The following is a 23,698-nucleotide window of genomic DNA, read 5'->3' as shown; positions in this document are numbered from 1 at the left end:
ATACTAAGTAGGTTAATTTCTTGTAAAAGAATAGCACGCTGTAATTCTTGTTGAGCCTGTAGCTATTCATTCCAGTTTCTCAGGTATGCTTTCATTTTGTCCCCGATATCTTATGTACAGGAGTAACAGCTGCCTTTGCAATGAGGAGATATGGAGTCAGTTGAATAGTAGACTTTGGAGCATGGATATGTCTCATTATTATTTACTTTGCTACTATTTTCTTTCTTTCTCGGAAACATAGGGATTTTAATGCAGGAGTAAGCAAGTATTCCAGTTGCCAGCATCAGATGCTTCAGAAACAGATGCAGAACTTTTCCAAACCCTGGTAATAGGTGCTTATGGAGTAATTGGCTCTCATATTTCTTGCACTTCCAGACTGGTTTGTCCACAAATCTGTAACTTTCACTCTATCTATCTTGGGATTATTGATGTCCTTTCAATTTTGATGTTTCCTTCTTAAAATTTTCTATTTTTTTCTAAGTCTTGAGTATCTTTTTAACCACAACAGTTCATTATTAATTCTATAGATAAGGTACACATTATTCATAAACCACATACATTCTCCTAACATTTTTTAAAAAATCTCGATACTTGTGTAAGAACAGGGCTCAAGTGTTTGTTTAATCTTCTGTATCATTCTTTTTTTTTTTTTTTTTTCCTACATCATATTGCTGTTCTTCGGAATTTGTCCTCGTCTTCAGAACAGGTGAGATGGTTTGTTTAAAGCTGACGGGGGAATAAATTTAGCATTTAGGCAGGTTTCATTTTACTATCTCAGAAAATGTAGCTTATTTCTCCTTTCTCTTCTCTTTGGGACAGTCTCTGGTATTTTTTGATCCTGTTTTCTTACATGCTACTTCCTGAAATCAGGTTATGGAGATTTAAAAAAAAAAAAAAAAAAAAAAGATTTTTCTTTCATTTTCTTCACAAAATGTTCTGAACTTTCTTGATAGTTTTAATTTAGGATCTTCTTTTAACACTTGATTTGGATATGGAATAATCTAAGTGGAGAAGATTCTTTTATAATTCATCTTAATTGTTTGCCTTTTGAAACTTGGAGATCTAGATTTTATTTACCCAAAGTTGAATCTGTGCTTTGCACCTCTTCTCTTTACTCAATGGAGATTATATTGAGAGGATGAGAAGGTATAGTAATAAGAGCAACTTACTTAAAATTACTTTATTCTTGTTGATTTTCTTAAATTCCAATACATATATGGGATACTAAGTTTCTAAGGCCTGTGAAAGTTAATGATTCTACTTTTGCAATTGGCAACATCCTTTTTGCATAGATTCTTCTTATCGGAAAAAGTATGTGCATCTCTTACTCAATTAACAAATTCATAATTTTCATACAACTCAAAAATTGGTCAAGGAATCTGTAACTCCATTTGCCCATGGAAAATGTTATGGGTGTCATAAAGCAGTAAGTTATTAAAACATATTTTAAATGGCTCTTAAAAAGGTTATCTCATGTAGAGGCCTGGAAACTTGGAAGCTTCATTCATTCAGCTTTAATCCCCAACAAAGATAACAGGTGTAATTTCTTGAGGTGAAAACTAAATCAAGATCCTAAGTTTATAAATTGCAGATTTCAGCCTTTTGGAACTGATGACTTAAATGAAACTGCTAAATTCAAATCTGTGTTTTGTGTTGATAGTTGAGATTCCTTCAGATACTTTATTCATCATACCCTCACCTGAAGTTTTAGCACAGATCTTTGCTTTGCAGTTGTAGATGTCTGCTCCTTTTTGTTGTTCAATAATGTAGTAGATCAGAGGAATCTCCTTGAAAAGTATCCTATTCCTTCTCTAGATAAAGCAAACTGACATCTGGTTGGTTCATTGTTCTGGTTGCTAGATATTTGGTAGTGAGACAGAGTAGAAAATAGGACAGAGGAATGGCACTTATTGAATGTTTGTCTCTGAAAGGCCTGGAGGAGGATGTGGTCTTCAGTGCTGGTCTGTGGTGGTGGTTCTTAATGGAGAGGGTGCAAACGTGAAAAATCTTTACCTGTGTTTATTGGATGCAACGCATCATAATGTTAAAGAAGGAAATGAGGAAACACATTTGTCTCATAGTATGTATTTGTGTCCCATCCTTCTGAGCCATTTGCTTTTCTGCTTTCTGTTATTCCACACAAAAGCAAGTGAACAAAAATAGAATGTAAGTATCACTTCTCATTCAGCCTTGGGTCTTAGCTGCTAAGAAAATATGTACACACGTTTTTGAGAAGTGTATAAGCTTTTACTAAATGTTTGTGTGTCTTTAAATTTATAACCATCCTTCTGTTCTCTGTATGCTGTTATTTATTTCTTCCTCCATGCGTATTTGTTCACTGCAAAACTTAAAACAGGTGAACAGGAAGGTAGCATTTTAGTTCATATATTCTCAGTGCTTCATGAAAAGCTTTTTGCCTTTAGTCCTGGAGCTATTTATTTTCTGAAATCATTATTTTTTTGTTATTTCAGCAAATTCCAGTAGTTTCACTTCTGCTTTTAAAAGATGAGAGTTTACTTTCATTGAGATGATTTAGTGAAAATCATGAGCAGGGCTTTTAATTGTTGAATACTGAGGAAAAGAGATGAGGGAAAAGTTCTCTTCAGAGGCAAGAATAATTTGTATGAATGACAGCAACAGTTACTGTATCTTTCAAGTAGCCAGTGAGGCAGTTATTGGTAAAAAAAAATAAAATAAAAATAGGAAGTAAAGCAGGTTGTTGTATGGTTGTCTTCCATGGTGTAGTCTTATTGATTATATTGATTTGTTAACTTTCGTTTTCCTAATGGATGAGAAGTACAGATAATTGCTAAAAATTCTTGCTTAGATCACTTAGTATTTTCAAAATGTTACAAACTGTACTATCTCGAGGATTTTTAACAACTGAAATTTTTATATTACACTTTCAGCCTTTGCAGTCCTAATTATATGTCACTGATGGGTTTAGAATCAGAAACATCAAAATAATTAATTTCCTCAATGTTCTCATAGTATTAAGTGGTTTTGATTTTGTTTTGATTGTTTCAATCTCAAACAAGCAAAAAGCAAGCCTTACTAAAACTTGCAACATGTTACTTACTAGTCTGGTACAACTGATGTGATAACATGCAGAGTATTGGTGGCCAATTTAAAAGTGTATTTGTAATTTGAGTCTTGTACGTTTGACTTCTAGTATGAGTGCCCACTTAGGTTGCTGGAGCTACTTTTCATTAATGCGTTTTCACTGTAGGCCTGTTTTATATAAACCTAGGTTTAAATTCTCTGAGATATTTGTGAAAGCTATTACGAACAGGACCTGGGTGCATACTATCTAACACAAACATGTGGCAGTGTGATATCTGATTATCCTGCCTGAGTCTGTAGTTATGAATAATGTATATAAGCCATATAAACCACGATGGGAATTTGAAGAGTTTAACTGTCAGGCGGGAGAGTACAGATTGTTCATGAACAAAGTTAGATGTTTGCAGTTTGAAACCTTAAGCTAGAAGCAACAGATTGAAGCTTCTGCAATTTTCTGATCATATTTAGTAAAACTTGCAAGAGCATTAAAGGAGGAGATAACATTGAAGAGAAGTGCAGTTGAACAAACCAGTGGCTGTTATTCCATGGTTCTTAAGCTAGTGCTAAATTCACATTTTTAATTTTCTGTAGCAACTTTTAGAGTTGTACATCAGCCTTTCAATGATCTTTTGTGTTATGTTTGTCACATTTGTAAATAATGACTGAAGACAACTGAAAGATGATGTTGGTATACGTTTAAAAAAAGTTCAATTAGAATGCATTTCAGCTGCCTTAACTCATTTATTTACCTCTTCACAGTGAAGTTAAAAACCCTCTAAAACCCTCTGTAGTCACATTGTCTTAGCCCGGTTAGAATGAATGATCACCGGGATACCACATGTTCTGTAACTGTAGAACTGTATGAAGTCTGATGGTTTTGAACCACAGTAAACTGTTGTTAGCACTGGGTGGATTGTACTTACTTGTTGGTGCCTGAAATAAAAAGGATGTCTAGAAAGTCACTCTTATTTGAGGAAATGTAAACTGCACCACTAGAAAACAGTAATTCTTTTTTGCCATCCCTGAGGAGATGGACTACATGTGATGTGTCTGCATGTCTGTGTGCAATAGTGAAGAATGCCATTAATAGCTATTCAGTTAATTTCTGTGCAGCTGACGCTATCTTATCTTATCCTATCCACTCTCAAAGGAATCCCTTACAAACAGCTGACTGTAGGTGTACCCAAGGAAATTTTTGAGAATGAGAAGAGAGTGGCTCTATCGCCGGCTGGAGTTCAAGCCTTGATTAAGCAAGGCTTCAATGTTGTGGTGGAGTCTGGTGCTGGAGAAGCCTCCAAATTTTCTGATGATCATTACAGAGAAGTTGGAGCAAAAATCCAGGGGACCAAGGAAGTCTTGGCCTCTGATGTGATTGTAAAAGTAAGTGCTTTGTTTGTATATTTCTTGCATTTGTATTCTGAAACTCACAGGTCAAACCTTTCTAATGGACTTCTGAAAGCTCAGTATATAAATTCCTTCAAAGTCTTTTCATTCTATTTATTTATTTATTCTAATTTAATTCTGCCTCTATATCTTGCTTGTACAGTTATGATACAAAATTGGTAAACAGCAGCACTGAAAAATTTCTTACCAAGTTTTAACTTGGGGAATTTGTGTTTTATAGAGAAAGGTTTACTAGTTCAAGATACTAATCAGACAAGATCCGTGCTCTAAAATACTTCTGCACTGAGATTATCAACATATAACTCCAAATTAGTCTTCAAAGAGAGTTGCTTAGAATTTTGAAGATGCGGGTGTCTTAAGTCCAGCAATCACTCAGAAGCAGTATATTTTAGAAGCATTTCTAACTAGAGTGTCAAGGAGGACTGCTACAAGTAAAGTTGCTTCAGATGTGTTAGGCTTTGCAGAGTCCTGAGAGAAAAAATAGATCTTAATCACACTGAGGCTTCCTTTAAAGTTGTATTTGAAGTTGTACTGTCAGGAATGAATATGGTGTTTCTCACAGTTTGTGAACAGCTATCTTAAGTAGGTTTGTTTATAAGAAAAGTGGTAAATTAAACATAAGTGGTAACTAAATATAAACAGATCAAGGTAATTATCTGCTGGACTTCATGCTTGAAATTTCCTGTATCTGATATGTTAGTGACCAGCTCAGAATAGCCGGTTGAGCTTAATTAAAACCTATATTTAGACATTTTGTTTGAAAACGGCTGTTTTTATAACAGCTGCGTGTAATTGCTGGTTAGAAGCAATGGGTGCATTGGTTTTTGAAAGTATGTCCTGACTACTGTTGCTCTATCATCCATTTGCCTGGAGCTAATTCTAATAAGTCACAGAATGGCTTAGGTTGGGGGGATCTTCAAGGTCATCTAGTTCCAACCCCCTGCCACAGGCAGGGCTGCCACTCACCAGATCAGGTTGCCCAGGGCCGCAGCCTGGCCTTGAACTCCACACATGGGGCACACACAGCTTCTCTGGGCAACCAGTTTAGCACCTCATCACCCTCTGAGTAAAAAATGTCTTCCTAACATCTAATCTAAGTCTCTCCTCTTTTAGTTCATAGCCATTTTTCATTGTCTTGTTACTATCAGACTGTGTGAAAAATCAGTCCGCTCCTGCTTGTAAACTCCCCTCAAGTGCTGTAAGGTTGCAGTGAGGTCTCCCTGGAGCCTTCTCTTCTCTAAGCTCAACATGCCCAACTCCATCAACCTGTCTTTGTAGGAGAGATGCTCCAGCCCTCTGATCGTGTTTGTGGGCTCTCCTCTGGACCCACTCTAACTGCTCTGCGTCATTCCTATACTGTGGGTCTGAGAATTGGATGCAGGACTTCAGATGGAGCCTCACAAGAACAGAGCAGAAGAAGGGTTGGGCAGCTGTCTCTGCTGCCCATCCCTCCTTTGATTCTGCCCAGAAGGCCTACTGTATCCATGCCTACAAGAGCACAGTGCTGGCTCATGTCCAGCTTTGAGTTCATTAGGACCTGCAAGTTCTTCTCTGCAGTGCTGTAGTCAATGAGTTCTCCCAGTTGGTACTCATATTTGGGATTGCCTTGTCAAACCTCATTAAATTCTAATGTTCCCACTAAATGTACTGCAGCTAATAAGTACAGTTACTCAGATTAGTTGTGTGAACAGTCTTTGATATACTTCCCTCCTTGTGTACATTGTGGACAGGGATGAACAAACTGCAAGCTAGAAGAAAGGAAGTGAATTGTGCACTGGTTAGTTTGGAAACTTCTCTCTTTTTTTTAGGTGAGAGCTCCTATGCATAATCCAGCCTTAGGTGTACACGAGGCAGACCTTTTTAAAACAGCACCTACCCTGATTAGTTTTATCTACCCAGCACAAAATCCAGACCTCCTGAAAAAACTTGCAGAAAAAAGAACTACTGTCTTGGCTATGGATCAAGTTCCACGGGTCACCATTGCTCAGGGATATGATGCACTTAGCTCCATGGCGAACATTGCTGGGTATGAAACGTTTTATTTTGTTGTTGTTGTTACTGTTGTTAATAGAAGACATAATTGCAGAATGATGTGTATTTTCAGGTAACTCTGCTGATGTTAACTTGGTGTCCAGTCACCCATTCCAGGACGGATATAAAAGCAGATGTGATGAAAGAAATAGCAAGGTTAAGCACTTTGCACTGAGCTGTGTATATCCAAAGAGTTAGATCATCTTTTTTCTGAATGTGTGCTTGCTTGCTTAAGTGAGCTTTCTGCAAAGTAGTAAATTTTCTTCATTGTGTGCATGCTGTAGGCAAATGTGTGTCCTTTTGATGGCTGTTGTGAATGGAACTGTAGTTAGCCTGAGGAAAATACTGAAATGTGTTCTTCCTTATTCAACAGTTACAAAGCTGTTGTATTGGCAGCAAATCACTTTGGTCGGTTTTTCACGGGTCAGATCACAGCTGCTGGTAAAGTTCCTCCAGCCAAGGTATGTGCAGATGCTGTACCAGTATGATAAGTATGTTTGTGAACACAGTTAACCACTGCTGAAAATTGTGAGAGTCTTTTTTCTTTCGTTGAGACTAACTGTAGAAACTTCAGAAAACCTGTGTTACTATTTCCATGTAGGTTTTTGCTGATTGATTATAGTGGGTTTTTTGTGGGGAAAGAATAGAATAATTCAAATTTTATTCATGTTTGCTTAGTTTTGAACTTCAGACTAGATATACGTGGTTTTTTTTTTTTTTTTTTGACAGATTGGAAAAGGCAAGTATGCAGGTAGGAGTAATCAGAGATGTTGAGATGTTTGGTGTGCTGAAGTCTTTGCTCAAATTACAGTTTCATTGGAATTGTAGGTAGACTGTGGGATGAAGATACATTAAATTAAAAAACTTAAAGAGGAAGAATGGGGGAAACCTGTATCTATTACATGAATTATTAGCCACAAATGAGTTGACTCCCAGATAGGTGAAGCTAGGAGTTAAATCTTTTAAACTTAACATTTACAGGGCAACTTTACTGAAGCAGTTCTTGGTTCTATGTCTTAAGGCAAATCCTTGAAATGACTGCATATAATGGAGTTTATCTGCTGTTATGAAAGTGGCACATTGTTGCTTCTTTTCTAACCAGTCCTACTTCTAGCTTTTGCTTTAATCTGGATAATGTTGTCATTTTAGGTCTTGATCATTGGAGGAGGAGTTGCTGGCCTGGCTTCTGCAGGAGCAGCTAAATCAATGGGTGCAGTGGTTCGTGGTTTTGATACCAGGTGGGTTTGTGAGAAAAGTAACAGTAATCTGAAATTATTCTAAGTTAAAGCATTTTGAAGCAGTATTAAGTGGAAGCAGTTGTTTTGCATTGAATGACAATTCTTCTCCTAACATTTTTTTATTCCTACATTGTTTATTAATCTTTTTATTCCTCCAAAGAGCAAAACTTTCAAAGATCTCATTAAATCATTCAGCGCTTTATGAATCAAAAGTTGTTGCTTTATGGAAACGATAAGGCTATCATGTAATGTAACATAAATTACAGTTGTACAGGATAACTCTTAAAAACAATTTTCCCTATGAAAAACAGACTTTTTGGTATTTTCCCCTTCACAGATTAAATACAGAATCATGAGCTATGGAATGTATGCCACCTATCTTTCAGAAAGCACAAGTGATGAATAATTGGCTCGGAGGCTGGTGTTGAGCCAGAGAGTTTGGGTTCTTTGATCATGGGGCAGTTTTCTTGGCCCATAGCCTGTTGTCTGTCTATGGAACCCACCTATCTCAAAGGGGGCAACGAATACCAGCGCAGGAACTAGCGGGGCGTATTGAAAGAGCTTTAAACTAGCTATGAAGGGGGAAGGGCCCTCAAAACAGGCCTCTCAAGAGATGAGCCTAGGGGAACGATGCTTGAGCTGGGTGAGGCAGATGACTCGTCTGAAATGTGTCTATACTGATGCACGCAGCATGAGCAACAAGCAGTAGGAGTTGGAAGCGATTGCGAGTCAGGCTAATTGTGACCTTGTTGCTATTTCCGAAACATGGTGGGACCATTCCCATGACTGGAGTGCTGTGATAGATGGCTACAAGCTCTTCAGAAGGGATAGAGGAAGAAAGGAGGGTGGTGGTGTGGCCCTTTATATTAAAGACTGTTTCGAGGTTGAAGAGGTTGGGGTTGGGAATGATAGAGTGGAGTGTCTATGGGTAAAGATCAGGGGGAAGGCCTGTAGGGGCGGCATCTTGGGGGTCTGTTATAGACCGCCTAATCAGGACGAAGAGTTGGATGAGGCATTCTATGAGCAGCTTGCAGAAGTCATGCGATCGCCAGCACTTCTTCTTATGGGAGACTTCAACTTCCCTGATTATATGTTGGAAAAATAATATAGCGCAGAGGAAGCAGTCCAGGAGGTTTCTAGACTGCGTGGAAGATTGCTTCCTTACATAACTGGTAGGAGAGCCTATCGGGATGGTGCCCTGCTGGACCTGGTCTTTGCTAACAGAGAATGACTGGTGGGAGAAGTGAAAGCTGGGGACCGTCTTGGGCAGAGTGACCACAGAATTGTAGAATTCTCCATTCTTGGAGAGAAAGAGTGGTCAAAAGAGTGACCAGCAAACCTACCTTCTTGAGCTTTCAGAAGGCGGACTTTGATCTGTTCAGGGCACTTGTAGCACAGGTCCCTTGGGAGTCGCTTCTCAAGGGTAAAGGGGCCCAGGAAGCCTGGATACTCCTCAAATCTTAAAGGCACAAGAACAAACTGCCCCTGAGTGCCCTAAGGTGAGCCGTAGGGGAAGACGACCGGTGTGGATGAGCCAGGAATTATTGTTGAGACTTAGGGAGAAAAAGAGTCTATGTCCTCTGGAAGAAGGGACAGGCTACTTGGGGAGATTACAGAGAAGTAGCTAAGGTATGCAGGGAGGAAGTTAGGAAGGCGAAAGCCCAACTTGAACTCAGGTTGGCCAATGCAGTAAGACATAAAAAAATCCTTTTATAAATATATCAACGGCAAAAGAAGAACCAAAGATAATTCTCATCCTATACTTGATGCAGCAAGGAATGTGGCCACTGAGGACAAGGAGAGGGCTGAGGTCCTCAATGCCTTCTTCATGTCTGCCTTTAATAGCCAGATCAGTTATCCTCTGGGCTTTTTATGCCCCGATCTGGAAGTCTGGGATGCTGCTCAGAATATGCCCCCAACAATTCAGGTGGAGACAGTCAGAGAGCTCCTCCTCCATCTGGACTGTCACAAGTCCATGGGACCGGTTGGGCTGCACCCTCGTGTGCTGAGGGAGCTGGCGGGGGTGATTGCTGAGCTGCTCTCAGCCATCTATCAGCGCTCCTGGTTAACTGGTGAGGTCCCAGAGGATTGGAGGCTTGCTGATGCGACTCCCATCTTCAAGAATGGCTGTAAGAAGGGTCCAGGGAACTATAGGCCTGTTAGCCTGACCACGGTACCAGGAGAAGTTATGGAGCAAATCATCTTGGATGAGATTGCACGTCATGTGCATGGTGTCCAGGGGATCAGACCCAGCCAGCATGGGTTTGTGAAAGGCAGGTCGTGCTTGACCAACCTTGTCTCCATCTATGACTGGGTGACCAGTCTGGTAGATGAGGGAAGGGCTGTTGATGTGGTCCACCTAGACTTCATCAAAACCTTTGACATGGTCTCTCACAGGCTTCTTCTGGGGAAACTGTCTGCCCGTGGTCTGAACAGGTATACACTCCTTTGGGTAAGGAACTGGCTAAAGGGCCATGCCCAACGGGTCATGGTGAATGGAGTTAAGTCCAGCTGGCAACCCGTTTCAAGTAGTGTCCCCCAGGGGTCGGTACTGGGGTCCATCTTGTTTAATATCTTTATTGATGACCTAGATGAGGGATTGAGTGCACCCTCAGCAAGTTTGCAGATGACACCAAGCTGGGAGGTGGTGTTGATCTGCCTGAGGGTAGGGAAGCCCTTCAGAGGGATTTAGACAAGCTAGATCGCTGGGCTGAGGTGAATGGGATAAAGTTCAACAAGGCCCAGTGCCGGGTCCTGCACTTTGGGCACAACAACCCCATGCAGCATTATAGGCTTGGGGACAAGTGGGTGGATGAGTGTGAAGAGGAAAGGGACCTGAGGTGTTCGTGGATGCTCAGCTGAACATAAGCTGACAGTGTGCCCAGGTAGCCAAGAGGGCCAATGTCATCCTGGCCTGCATTATAAATAGTGTGGCCAGCAGGAGCAGGGAGGTGATCATCCCCCTCTACTCAGCACTGGTGAGGCCGCACCTCAAGTATTGTGTTCAGTTTTGAGCACCTCACTACAAAAAAGACATTGAGGCCCTGGAACGTGTCCAGAGAAGGGCAACAAAAGTGGTGAGGGAACTGGAGCACAAATCTTATGAGGAGCGGCTGAAGGAGCTGGGATTGTTCAGTCTGGAGAAGAGGAGGCTCAGGGGAGACCTCATTGCACTCTACAACTTCCTGAAGGGAGGCTGTGATGAGGAGGGGTTTGGCCTCTTCACCCAGGCAGCAAACAGGATCCGAGGAAAGGGCCACATGCTGTATCGGAGTGGGTTTAGGTTAGACATAAAGAAGAACTTTTTCTCTCAGAGTGGTCAGGCACTGCAATGGCTGCCCAGGGAGGTGGTGGAGTCGCTGTCCCTGGCAGTGTTCAAGAGGCGTCTGGATGATGTGCTGAATGATATGGTTGAGTGCTTGTGGTGGCAATGGTGATGAGGAGACGGTTGGACTAGATCTTATTGGTCATTTCCAACCTTGTGATTCTGTGATTCTATCTTACACACCTAACTTTGGGCTATAAGCTAGTACAATTGAGGCAAGAGAAATGAGTGAACAGATGCAGTAAACAGTTAAGTTCCCAGCTCTGATTCTATTTTTGGATAACTCTGCTGGTAGTACAGAAAGCCTGCCTGTTTGACTGCCTTCATTCCTCAACCAAGAGTCGTCATTAGGGATCTAAATTTACTGATGCAAATTACCTAGAATAAGCTTTAGATTTCTTGTCTGAACTGTACTACTGCTTCTGTGCACTGAAACAGATCAGAAATGTCATGGTGGATTGAGCTACTTCTAAAAATGGATTTCCATTTTTGAGTTTTATATATATGCTTTTTTTTTTTCCCTCTCAATTTTTTCTTCTTAGGGCTGCAGCTCTGGAACAGTTTAAGTCTCTTGGTGCTGAGCCCTTGGAAGTAGACATAAAGGAATCTGGAGAGGGTCAGGGTGGTTATGCAAAAGAAATGTCTAAGGAGTTTATTGAAGCTGAAATGAAACTCTTTGCCAAACAGTGCCAAGATGTTGATATTATCATCACTACAGCACTTATTCCAGGTATGGAAGATTTACATATTCCCTATGTGAACGTACCTTTTCTCTGATGAATACCTGTGTTTAAAGAAACTATCTTTTTCTCACAAACTATCTATCAGTCTTTGGCTCAACAACATCATGTTTTCTCATTTGTAGGGAGTAGATAGTAATAATGTAAATAGATGAAATTCTCTTGTTTACTACATCTCACCTGCTTCTGTGCACTGAAACAAGTCCAGTTGAAGCAGCAGTGTCTTCTATGATTAAAATGCAGTGAGACAGTGCTTAGGTTTCAATGCTTTACATTATGTAATGTCAGTCTTTTAATAGCTTATGATGTGTTATTTCCTCCCCTCCCTCTCCACCCTCTGACTTGAATTGTAGGATTAGATGTTGTCTGTTTACTGAGGACTTACTTTATTTATATGCTGGGGAGCAAGATATTTATATAAACAAATCTTCTGACATTTCATCGTAGGTATTAATTAAAAATGTTGTTTCAAGTTTATAGAGATAGCACAGGAGAACCTGCTTCTGAGCTTTGTAAAGCTTTTATTTGTAAATAAAAGCTGTATTTTTTTTATTGTCATCCTGTCTTATCAGGTAAAAAAGCTCCTGTCTTGTTTAAGAAAGATATGATTGAATCTATGAAAGAAGGTTCAGTTGTTGTGGATTTAGCTGCAGAAGCTGGGGGAAACATTGAGACAACAAAGCCTGGAGAACTGTATGTTCATAAGGTGAGCATCATATGTGCATCATTCTCTGTTGTGTGAATTCACATTTGTCCTATTTGATGAAGTGTATGCTGAAAACGAGTGGCTGCTGTCTAGACTTAAGTAGTCCTTTATGCTTGCATTTGATTGTGAGTCATCTATTTCTTTAGTAACTTGAAGATTTTTAAAGAAACAAATGCAGTTGTGTAGTAGTAATTAGGCTGGTAAGTAAAGAAGAGTTAGTTTTCCAAGACCAATGGTTTGTCTCTGCTTATCTGAGAGTGTGGTCAATTATCTTTGTCTTCATCTACCTAGAGACAGCAGTAGCAATAGCTTTTTGCACTTGTTCATTACTTTCTATAACTAGAGGTTGTAACTGGTGCAGCTAAACAGATTCGGACTTTGTCAGTGTTTATATCAATGCAGTCTCTGGCTTAGCTTAACATAATTTAAACTTCAGGAAGTCTCACTAGCATGAATATATCTCTCTTAGAGTATCCGAACGACTTGTTACCCAAACAAAAGTAGCATTAAATGAAGTAATTTTGACCTAAACTGAATTAACTACTTTTTTTTGGTTTAGCTCCAATATTCTTTGCCTCTGAGTGCATGTTTTCTATTCATATGTTTTTTTCTGTTTTGTTGTTTAGTACATGCAAGAAATCTACTTACAGATACATGTGTTAAAGCTTAAAGTAGCACACTTCCAAATTTGTTATTTGTTAATATAAAGGCATAATACTGTTGCGCTGTATCTGTACAGGCCTGTATGGGTATAACATGAATAACACGTTGTATTTGGCTTTTGATTTTCTATGACTTTTGAAGTTGTTGCTTAAGGAGTGAACTTACAGTGTGTAGGATAGAAATAAAAAGATACTTGCATGAAGAATTTATAGGGGGCACTTTTAATCAGAAGTACAGCACAGTAGCACTGAGCTGTGGAAAAGAGCAGCAGTGCAGAACTACAAGCAATGTGCAGAGCATTGCATCAGGGGCTAGAGTTCTTGGAAGTACATATGGATCTTAGCTGTAGCTTGCACAAGCAGTATTTTAAGCACGAGGGATTTATGCTAGCTTCCATTCTCCATGTCCTCTAAAAGCTTAAGAGCCTGACAGCCAAATATACTCAAGTTTGCTCTTGAATAGTTGTGGATACACTGCACAATTACATAAATGCAAACTTAAGCATATTTCCTGTACAGTTTATAGAGATTAGATTTATAGAGATAGAAACAGTAGCTCTGAGAAAGCTCCTTTTGCTTCTTTGTTAGCTATAAACATGCCTCCAGTATGCCTTCAAGAAGGACTGAGATAATGCCAAACGTTGGGTAGGATTAATCTGTTATCAGGTTGATCTAAGAGGCAAAGAGTGGTAGGAGTATGGAGAAGATAAGCTCTTTTACCAGTATGTCCTCCTCTCTTTGAAGGCTTGTTGCTAATAGCATTTAATGTGTTGGATTTAATCTCATTGAATTGCCTAAGTAACTTTAGTTAAACTAATTATGTTAGATTTGCAAAAAATGCAGAAGAAATGGAACTATGGATATGTGAAATGAACTATGAACTAATGAACTATGGATATGGAAATGAAAATGTGGATATTTCCAGAAGGCTGTGTTGGAAGAGATACTGCTGCTTTAGAGACTGAACTAGTGTTTAGTATTTTACTTGAATCTCTTTCAGGGCGTTACACACATTGGCTACACAGACTTACCGAGCAGAATGGCTACTCAGGCCAGTACTCTGTATTCCAATAATATTATCAAACTTCTAAAGGCTATTAGTCCTGACAAAGAGAACTTCTACTTTGATCCAAAAGATCAGTTTGATTATGGTACTCTGGATCATGTAATTAGAGGCACTGTAGTAATGAAGGTAAGTCAGTAAACGTTCCCATTTTAGCTTGTGAATATGTATTTTTGTTTGTGTCCTGTTTCCTTAGAATGCATTCAGAGATAATGCATACTGATAGCCTTCAGAGGTGGTTTGCTGGACAGCATAGGTAGTCATGTTTGTATTCAGTTGAATATTCCTCTTGTATTTTTTTGTGAACGGAAACCTCTTTGCTTCTTTTCTTGTTAAAGCAGATAGCTAACTAATTTACTGTTGGAAAATAGGAAAACTGTTAAATTTGTTTTCATGTGGTTAAAAAAAAAAAAACATAATTATTTAAAACATTTTTGTAACATTACTGCAGAACCAGAAGACTTTTTTTTTTCTTAAATACGTGTATTTTCTTCATATAGCTTCAGAATTAAAAGAACAAAAACACATCAGGAGAACCTCAGTAGAGGTTGAACTAGGGGAGGAACTAGAATATTCAGGATACTTTCAGGTCAATTAGGAAATAATAAAAACTGCACATGGGCTAGTATGGGCTCTCCTTGTTGTATGCAGAGCACATTAAGCTCTGTTAGGTGGGTAAGAGGTATCCATTTCTGTTGAGCTTTTCTATATAAGATTACCAAGATTTTGCCTTGCATATAAATATCTGCTTTAGAAGAAGCTTATGTTGCTGTCAACTCTCAGACCATTGAGGGGATATGTAGAACTTTTAGATCTGACAGCTTCAATAATTGCTCTTCCAAGGACCTGAGAACAGGAAGAAATGTAAGACGTGTATGTGACCTTCCTGAGCTCTAGGCGGATTGTGATTACAGTCCTGATCTGTAGCAGAATTTGCTAGACTTCATTTTATTTTGGTTAAGAGTTTTCCATTTAAGGAGCTTTCTCTGTTTATTTTGGTTACTGCTTTCAAGACATAAGCTTTGTGTCCATCTGGCATCCAGCATGTTGAAAAGTATATGAACCAGCGTGGTTAATTTAGTCAGGATGTGCTATTCCTCCAGCGTTGTGAACTTCTAATGTAGAAAATGGAAAATATTTCCATGTCATGGCTCTGAGTTGTTAAGCCTTCGCAGAGTTACAGAATTAAGAACAGTAGACTCTTCTATCTATAGAGCATCTAGTATGTTAGAGTTAACTGTAAATATCTGTTACCAGGATGGCAAGGTGATTTTTCCAGCACCTCCACCAAATAACATTCCCCAAGGAGCCCCTGTGAAGCCGAAGACTGTCGCGGAGCTGGAAGCAGAAAAAGCAGCTACTATTACACCTTTTAGAAAAACTATGACTAGTGCGTCTGTATACACAACAGGTAGGCAATTTCTGGAGTTGGAGAATCACTGTAGAGTACATTGTAGAGTAGATTTGGCTAATATTTTTAAGTGACTCATCACCTTACTCATTGACTTTAATAATTGATTCAGAGGGCATTTTGGTTGGCTGGTGTATCTAGTGGAAAGTTAGTAATGTGTGATTATCTTTTTTGAGAGGAGAATAACATTCTAGAAACTTAACCAGAAGTATTAACACTTCAAACAACACTGACTTCATGCTGTGTGCGTGTGTGTTGCTTTCTTATTTAAATATCAGTGAAGCAGTTAAATTTCTGAAGGTATCTTGCTTGGGATTATATATATATATTTTTTTTTTCAGCAGAATAACCTTTAGTATCATTATTTTCTTTAGTCTATAATGTATTGTGTAAATCTTCAATATCAACAGTCTTCCTTTAAGTATTGGGCATAGGACACTGTCTTGACAGGCAAATATTAGCTGTTCCTGTCATTAAGTATCTTTATCTTGTGCTCATCAGAATTTCTACGTAAGGTAATTAATGAATTGATTATTATTAAATTTTACCTCTGTTCTTCATGTTTTGTGCCTAATGAGTAGTAATGCTCTCAGCATGATTATTACTATTTTTGTGTGAAACAGTGGATAAACAAGAGTGTTAAGGTAGAACCTTATCCCAGCATCCTCATCTGCATTCATAACACAAACATCCACGTTATGTTTATTTTCTCTTTCAGAAGAAAGCTGAAGAGTCTTGTCGAAGATAATCCAGCATATACTGAATGAAGTCTGTGCACAGAACTTCATTTTGCTTTTAGCTAAAGACTGGACTCCTGTTGTGCAGCGTTTACGCGTAGGAAACCATTTGAAAGTTATTGAAAAGTTTTACTGTGCTTCTCTTCTAGGTCTGGCTAGCATGTTAGGACTTGGTATTGTTTCTCCTAATAAAGCTTTCACTCAAATGGTGACAACATTTGGCCTAGCTGGAATAGTGGGATACCATACAGTATGGGGTGTGACTCCTGCTCTTCACTCTCCACTCATGTCAGTGACTAATGCCATCTCAGGTAAGTAGCAGTCATACAGCTACTTGTTCTCTATTTGAAATAGGAACAACTCCTTTGTAAACTTCAGACAGAAGTGTGTTGATTTGCCTTTTGAAATGCCAAAGAGTATAGTACTGCTTTGCATCTCTTTACTTATATGAATTGCAGGGATGACTGAAATATACAATTCCCAAAAATACTTATTTTTTTTTTCTTTCTCAAAAGAAAAACAAGTGTCATGTTCTAGTGCTTTTTTTTTGTTGTTGTTGTAACAAACTTTTAATTCTTAAGCCATCTTGGGGTGCTGCAATCTCCCCTTCCATGCAACATTTCTTTTCCTTCTTTATCTCCATAGTGTTGCCCTGAAAATAACTTGTCTGTCTTATTTTCTGCTTTTCTTCATTTCCTCTTCTCAAAATATGTACTGTAGAGCTGAATGAAAATTTCTAATGGGGATCTGTAGGATTGGTGACGTTATAAATATTTCAGATAAGGAGAGGGAGAGAAGCTGTCTGTGTCTTCGTGACAGACCCCAAATCTGATCTACTTTGACCTTTGAAAGCAGTTTCTTTATTGAACCCATACTCAGAAGCTGACTGTACACTTGTCTCACTGTACCTCAAAACTACGTTCACATGCTAATTATTTTTTTTAGAAATATGTTTGTATTTGTGAATTTAAGATCATTGTTAATTTAAGATCATTGTTTAATTTAAAGATGGCAGTCTTTGTTTAAATGCTAATATGTAGAATAAGGGTTAGAATTTCAGTTCATTGGCATATGACAGCTGAAGGGAAGCTTTCTATAGATATACAATTTTATAAATTTCAGTAAAGTTTTTTTTTTTGTCTTTTGAACAGGACTAACTGCAGTTGGTGGGCTGGTATTGATGGGAGGAACCTATCTCCCTGAAAATGCTCCACAAAGTCTAGCAGTTCTTTCAGCCTTTATCTCTTCAGTCAATATTGCAGGTATGAGTTATAGCCTTTTTTTTAAGGATAACTTGCAGCACTCCTGTAATTCTTCTGTTTCTTTTTACCTTTAAGTGGGTAAACTTGGGATGGAAATGTAAGCTAGACTGTATGCTATCGTCAGCATGGAGTAGGAAGACAGAGCAAGTCCTCCAAGCTTTCAGACTTCTTTTTTTATGAATTCCCTCCAAACATTAAAAAAGACAACAGCATCTAACCCTGATTGCACCTTTATTTCCAGTTTGCTTACTTTCGGAAATTAACAGCTTTGTGTGGTAATATGATTTAACCAAGTACTTCTCTTGTAGCTTGGCACATACTGAGAGTCAGATTCGATTTTTTTTTTTTTTTTTTTTTTTTTTACATTGTTTTCTTTTTTGGCTAGGTGGGTTTCTAGTTACACAGAGAATGCTGGATATGTTCAAACGTCCCACAGATCCTCCTGAGTACAATTACTTGTACCTGCTTCCTGGTGGTGTATTTGTAGGAGGCTATGCAGCTGCTCTCAGTGGTGGCTATAGCATTGAACAGGTAAGAAGATTACCTGAGGCTTAGCTCGCTGTTCCCAGTGTGATATCTTCTTCAGTACTTTGTAGAGATATAAATTGGAAATTAGTTATCAGATTTTTACCAGTTCCATATTTTCAGAAGGCCCATCTGAAGTTGATTAACTTTTAATTACTGATTTTTAAAGGCTTATTATTTTCTCAGGAGCTGCAAGTAACTTGTTATTCATTGGGTGACTACAGAAATCTACTCTGTGCTCTAGCATTGAGTACAGTTTTGAGCACTATACTGCAAGGACATAAAACTATTAAAGAGCATCCAATGGAGGAATATGAAGATGGTGAGGAGTCTGGAGGGCAAGGTGTGAGAGGAGGGGCTGAGGTCTCTTGCTTTGTTCAGCCCAGAGAAGAGGAAAATGAGTGGAGGTCTCATGTTGGCCTCCAGCTTCCTCATGAGGGAAGCAGAGGGGCACATAAACTTGTAAGACACAGAGAAAATTTTAATAAATAACGCATTTTAATTGTCAAAATCACATCTCTTCAACACATTTTCAGTCAAGACTTTCAGTTAGGCACAAGCCATCTGATGTTCTATAGAAAACTGCCATGCTTTATAGTAATAAGAAAGTTCCTGAGAATGTTATACACTTTGTGCCTCTACTTGATGCATGCATATCAATGTTCTTATTTTAAAGATGATGTATCTGGGCTCAGGCTTATGCTGTGTTGGTGCCCTGGCTGGTCTGTCCACCCAAGGAACAGCTCGTCTTGGAAATGCTTTGGGAATGATTGGTGTTGCAGGAGGTTTAGCAGCAACTCTAGGAGGCCTTAAACCCTCACCTGAATTGTTGGCTCAGATGTCAGGTGCAATGGCACTTGGTGGCACCATAGGTACGTATGTTATTCTAATGAATATATATACAGTACTTGCCATTTACATGAGCTCCAGATATAACATACTTTGTGTAGGTCAGGTGAATTGACTGATTGTGGTTGTTTCACTTTCATGGATAGCTGAGCTCCACCACAGGGCTCTCTTACGCCTCCTCAAAAGAACAGGAGAAGGAAATACACTGGAGGACTCAAGCACTGAGATAAGGACAGAGATCACTCACCCGTTATTGTCACAGGCAAAACAGATGCAGCACAGAGAGATTAATGTAATTTATTGCCTATTGCTAGCAGACCAGTGAGAACTAAAACTAAAACACTCCACTTCTCCTCCTGAGTGCTACAGGGAATGGGGGCTGCAATCAGCCCATAACACTTCATTTCTGCTGTTCCCCCATGGTCACTCTTTGCTCCTGCTGCAAGCTGTCTCCCTCCCACTGGATGTCACCCATCCGGAACAGAACCTCATGGGCTTCCCACAAACTGCAGCTCTCCAAGCGCTGCCCCACTATGGCTCCATATCTTAGGGCCTATCCATTAGGCCCTGCTCCAGCATGGCAATGCACAGTGGCAGCTCCCCCAGCCCACCTGCTCTGCTGCAAGCTGCAGCTCTGGCCTGGGGCTACTCCTTCGTGGGCTCTTCACAGGCTGTGGTCTCCTTCAGGCTACATCTGCTGCTGCACTGTGGCGGCAGTTGGAGATTTGCTCCGTGTGATGCCTGTGGGGCACGGGGCCATGCTGCTCCACTGGAGGCCTCTTTTGGCTAGAGGGATGTACCGTTCTGTGCCTGAAGTACTTCCTGCCCTCCTGCACTGACCTGGTATCTGCAGGGCTGCTTCTCTCAGCTACTCTCCCAGCTGCTGATGCATAGTAGTTTTTCCCTTTGCTACAGTTGTTCTCCAAGATCAAACCCAGTGTTGGTCATGGCTTGGCTCTGTCTAGTGTGGGGAGGAGACAGCTTTAGCAGGGGGATTGGAGGTACATGGCCTTGGAGGTCTCTTCCAACACCTGTGATTCTGTGGCTCTGATCTGACATGAGGCAGCTGTGAGCGTGTACCTGTAGAACACTGCTGGCTAAACATTGCTACATAAGTCCAATTCACTATCTTACATCTATTACTTGCTCATGTTATTTTGCAATTATTTGAATAGAAAATTACAAGTCCCAGGGCATTTATTAATGCAGAGATATGATAAAGAATGGGGAGACTTGCGGAAAGCAGAAGAGTGTCATTTGTGTTAGGGAATGTGAGCATGCAGTAAGTAGTGGGTGAACAGTCAGTTGCTGACTGAATGCTGCCAGATTACCTTTTTCAAACTGAGCTTTTTTCAGAAAATACTGAGTTTCAGAAAATACTGAGTTTCTCAATACTTAATGAAGCATCTAGAACATGTGATTTAATCATCTTCCAGCTTACACAGTGTACTTACTCTGCAGTGTAAATGCATACAGCTTTCAACTGTCACACTCAGCAGTAGTTTTTTTCACGATAACAAATGTGTATTTACTGTGTATTTATTGCACAGTGCAGTGATGTATCAACTTCTAACTTCACAGATTGTGTTCTTAAGAGTTCCCTTATGTTTTTAACTCTCAATAGGTTTGACAATTGCTAAACGCATCCAGATTTCAGATCTGCCTCAGCTGGTAGCTGCTTTTCATAGTTTGGTTGGTTTGGCTGCTGTGCTCACCTGTGTAGCAGAATACATGATTGAGTATCCTCACTTTGCTACGGATCCAGCTGCAAACCTTACTAAGATTGTGGCATACCTTGGAACGTACATTGGAGGAGTGACTTTCAGTGGCTCTCTTATTGCTTATGGAAAGCTGCAAGGTGAGACTCTCCATTCAGAGCTAAGTATTTGTTAAAGGTTTTTTTTTTTTTCCCCATCTGGATTTAGCTTTGACATAGATCAGTGTGTAACTGGAAAGAAAGCTTGTTTATTTATGTTGGATGTGCTGTTTTCTTTTTAATTCAATTGTTGCTTGTTTACAACTTTATTTATGAATGGTTTCCTTTCAGTGCTTGGGCATGTTACCTGTATTAATTTCCAGTTCTTACAAGCTTTCATCACTTCATCTTGTCTGGAAACAAAGTGTTACTTCAGAGTGTTAAAACAACTGTACCTGAAATAATTTGTTGTTCTCTTGAAGTTCTCTTTTCAATCCAGAATGGCCTGGATTGAAAAGGAGCCTCAAAGATCATTAAAAATGCTATATAATCACAACTTTGCCTTTCTGCATGGATAATTTCATTTTATGTTTCTTGATTTAGGATGCAATTGTAATATTTATGAAATTTTGTTCTTAGCATTGCAGTCTTCATTTAGGTAGTTAGTTTTGCAATGTAAGACTTCACTATTTATCTACCATGCCAATTCCATACTCCATGCCTTTTAATGTTTTAGTGTTTTAAATTAAACACACACTAACTTCTGATTCTTGTGCATGTGTGTGTTTGTTATATTTATTTTTTGGTTTTATAAAGACACAGCTTTTGAGAGATGGATAATAATTGTACCTAAAAGCTTCCAGCCAAGAGCTTCCTATTGCTAATCCTTTTGCTGCCTTGCAGTAGTTTCTTTGGGAAACATCTGTTTACTTTCTTCAGACCAGCCAATAAAGGAGGAGGCATGTCGTGGATGAAAAGCTGTCTTCTCTAATAATCTTTTTAGGTATTTGTTAATAGCATGGATTCTGCTGAATACTTACTAATTTATTCTGAATTCTTCCTCTTCTCCATCTCTGTCCCCTGTCTTCACATGCTCCCACTGGTGGTACGTATGTCCTTGGTGACTTCACTGCCTCTTTTTTTTTTTTTTTTTGCCTTCTATTTTCAAGCTGAATAAATCAACATCATCAATGATCAACATCAGTAAGCTTTTCTGTACAATTAAACTAGGTGTCATAGGTCTTACTCTGTGCTTCCAAGTCCTGAATGCTTCAGTTCTTTTTTTCTTGAGACACTTGGTAAGTAATTATGGAAAGCAGAAGTAACTTGCGTTATTTTTAGTCTTTGCTTTGGTATTTAAAAAAAAGAAAAAAAAAAAGGTCACAAAAACAGCAGCTAAAAAACAACTGAGAAACAAAACACAAACTGTGGTAAAAATAAGGGTACATTTGTCATTTTGAACTGAATCGCAGAAATACCCCAGCCTTTTTTCCTTTCAAGTCTGTCAGCATGGGAAGCTGTGGGAAGTCTATGTGGCTGAGGGTATTGGTGAATTTAAAGCAATTGAAAGCAGGATTATGTGTGGTCATTTGTTTGTAAGCACACAGCTCTGGAGAGACTGATTATACCTGTAGTAAGAAATTTTAGGTAGGAGCTTCCTGTGAAGCTCTGTAATGTATGGCATGCACAGGCTTGGGGCTAGAAAGAGATCAAAGCCACAGAATAAAGTATTTTTGAGAAGAAAATATATCTTAAGATTAATTTTTTTTTTTTTTTTTTCTGAAAAAATAAAGAAAGGATAGGAAACACAGCAAGAGTTTAAACAGGAGTATTTGAGAATCTACAATAAGCCTGAATGTGTTGTGATACTGAGTCAGCACAGGGTCTGAGTTTCAGCTTTTCTTTTCCCCAGTTTCTTTCCACTTCCTCTGCACCCTCCACTCCCTTATTTTATTTTTGTTGAGCTGTTCAGGCTTCTCTGAGGCAAGAGACAAGACTGCCACATGTATTTGTTGATCTCTGCGCATTAATCTGATTGCAGGTATCCTGAATTCTGCGCCTCTGCTCTTGCCTGGTCGACATGCACTGAATGCAGGTTTACTGGCTGCCAGCTTTGGTGGAATGATTCCATACATGATTGATCCTAGCTACACTACAGGGATTACTTGTCTCGGTTCTGTGTCAGCTCTCTCAGCCATAATGGTAAGCTGGGGAATTACAGAAAGTAGAACAGATAAAACAAGCAGTTTGTTGTTTAGCTTTGCAGGTTTCTGTGTAACGATTGTATTTTACCATCCTGAGTCACTGTTGTCTTACGTAGTGCCTGTGTGTTAACTTCCAGTAGTAAATAGTAGCATATGACTCATATGACAAACTGTTATTTTAAAATACTTTCAGAATGTTCATCTTTAAAAATCCGTGGAACTGAAGCATTGATTTTGCAAGCAAAGATATCTAAATAAACCCAGATAAGGACAGTGGAGCTCCAGCATAAGCTAGATGTCTTCTGTATTGAAAATACATGAATTCATTATTAAGTACCTTCATATTTATTTTTTTGAAAGCTGGAGGCAGGCTCTCCTTTCTGCATATTCTCTTCAGTCTTCGTTTGTTTTCTTTTCCAGGGTGTCACTTTAACAGCAGCTATTGGAGGTGCTGACATGCCTGTAGTTATTACAGTTCTGAACAGTTATTCTGGATGGGCCTTGTGTGCTGAGGGCTTCCTACTGAACAACAACTTGCTGACCATTGTTGGTGCACTCATTGGATCCTCTGGGGCCATCCTCTCTTACATCATGTGTGTGGTAAGCAGTGAGCAGAAACTGTGCTTTTTTCCAGGTAGTGAAAAACCTAATTCAGAATGTTTACTAGAAAGATAAGTAATTGGAAGAGAGGGGTGCTAAATACTTAGAAGTAATACCCCTTGGTCTGGAGAAAGTCCTAATTCAAATCCTAAAAAGGAAAGCCATTGCGTTAACTTGGGCAT

General features: G+C 39.2%; 1 protein-coding gene across 4 annotated transcripts in view; it reads left to right on the top strand.

Moving 5' to 3' along the window:
- NNT (nicotinamide nucleotide transhydrogenase) overlaps nt 1-23,698 on the top strand; it is a 44,152-nt gene that overhangs the window by 2,866 nt on the left and 17,588 nt on the right. For 3 of the 4 annotated variants that reach the window (XM_042875183.1, XM_042875184.1, XM_042875185.1), the window contains 15 exons: nt 4,214-4,443; nt 6,276-6,493; nt 6,872-6,959; nt 7,648-7,736; nt 11,604-11,791; nt 12,374-12,507; nt 14,170-14,361; nt 15,490-15,643; nt 16,530-16,691; nt 17,532-17,642; nt 18,028-18,173; nt 18,844-19,039; nt 20,641-20,874; nt 22,754-22,914; nt 23,337-23,516. In XM_042875183.1, the coding sequence (XP_042731117.1) occupies nt 4,214-4,443; nt 6,276-6,493; nt 6,872-6,959; nt 7,648-7,736; nt 11,604-11,791; nt 12,374-12,507; nt 14,170-14,361; nt 15,490-15,643; nt 16,530-16,691; nt 17,532-17,642; nt 18,028-18,173; nt 18,844-19,039; nt 20,641-20,874; nt 22,754-22,914; nt 23,337-23,516 (2,483 nt within the window). Of the gene's footprint in view, nt 1-4,213; nt 4,444-6,275; nt 6,494-6,571; nt 6,655-6,871; nt 6,960-7,647; nt 7,737-11,603; nt 11,792-12,373; nt 12,508-14,169; nt 14,362-15,489; nt 15,644-16,529; nt 16,692-17,531; nt 17,643-18,027; nt 18,174-18,843; nt 19,040-20,640; nt 20,875-22,753; nt 22,915-23,336; nt 23,517-23,698 lie in introns of those variants that run through there. The other variant, XM_042875186.1, reaches the window with a different exon arrangement.

The sequence above is a fragment of the Lagopus leucura genome, unplaced genomic scaffold, assembly GCF_019238085.1.
Source record: "Lagopus leucura isolate 7727_CA_CO unplaced genomic scaffold, USGS_WTPT01 Super-Scaffold_100014, whole genome shotgun sequence".
NCBI classification, from domain to species: Eukaryota; Metazoa; Chordata; class Aves; order Galliformes; family Phasianidae; genus Lagopus; species Lagopus leucura.
The sequence above is the reverse complement of the archived record's forward strand: the minus strand, read 5'-3'. Positions and strand labels throughout refer to the sequence as shown.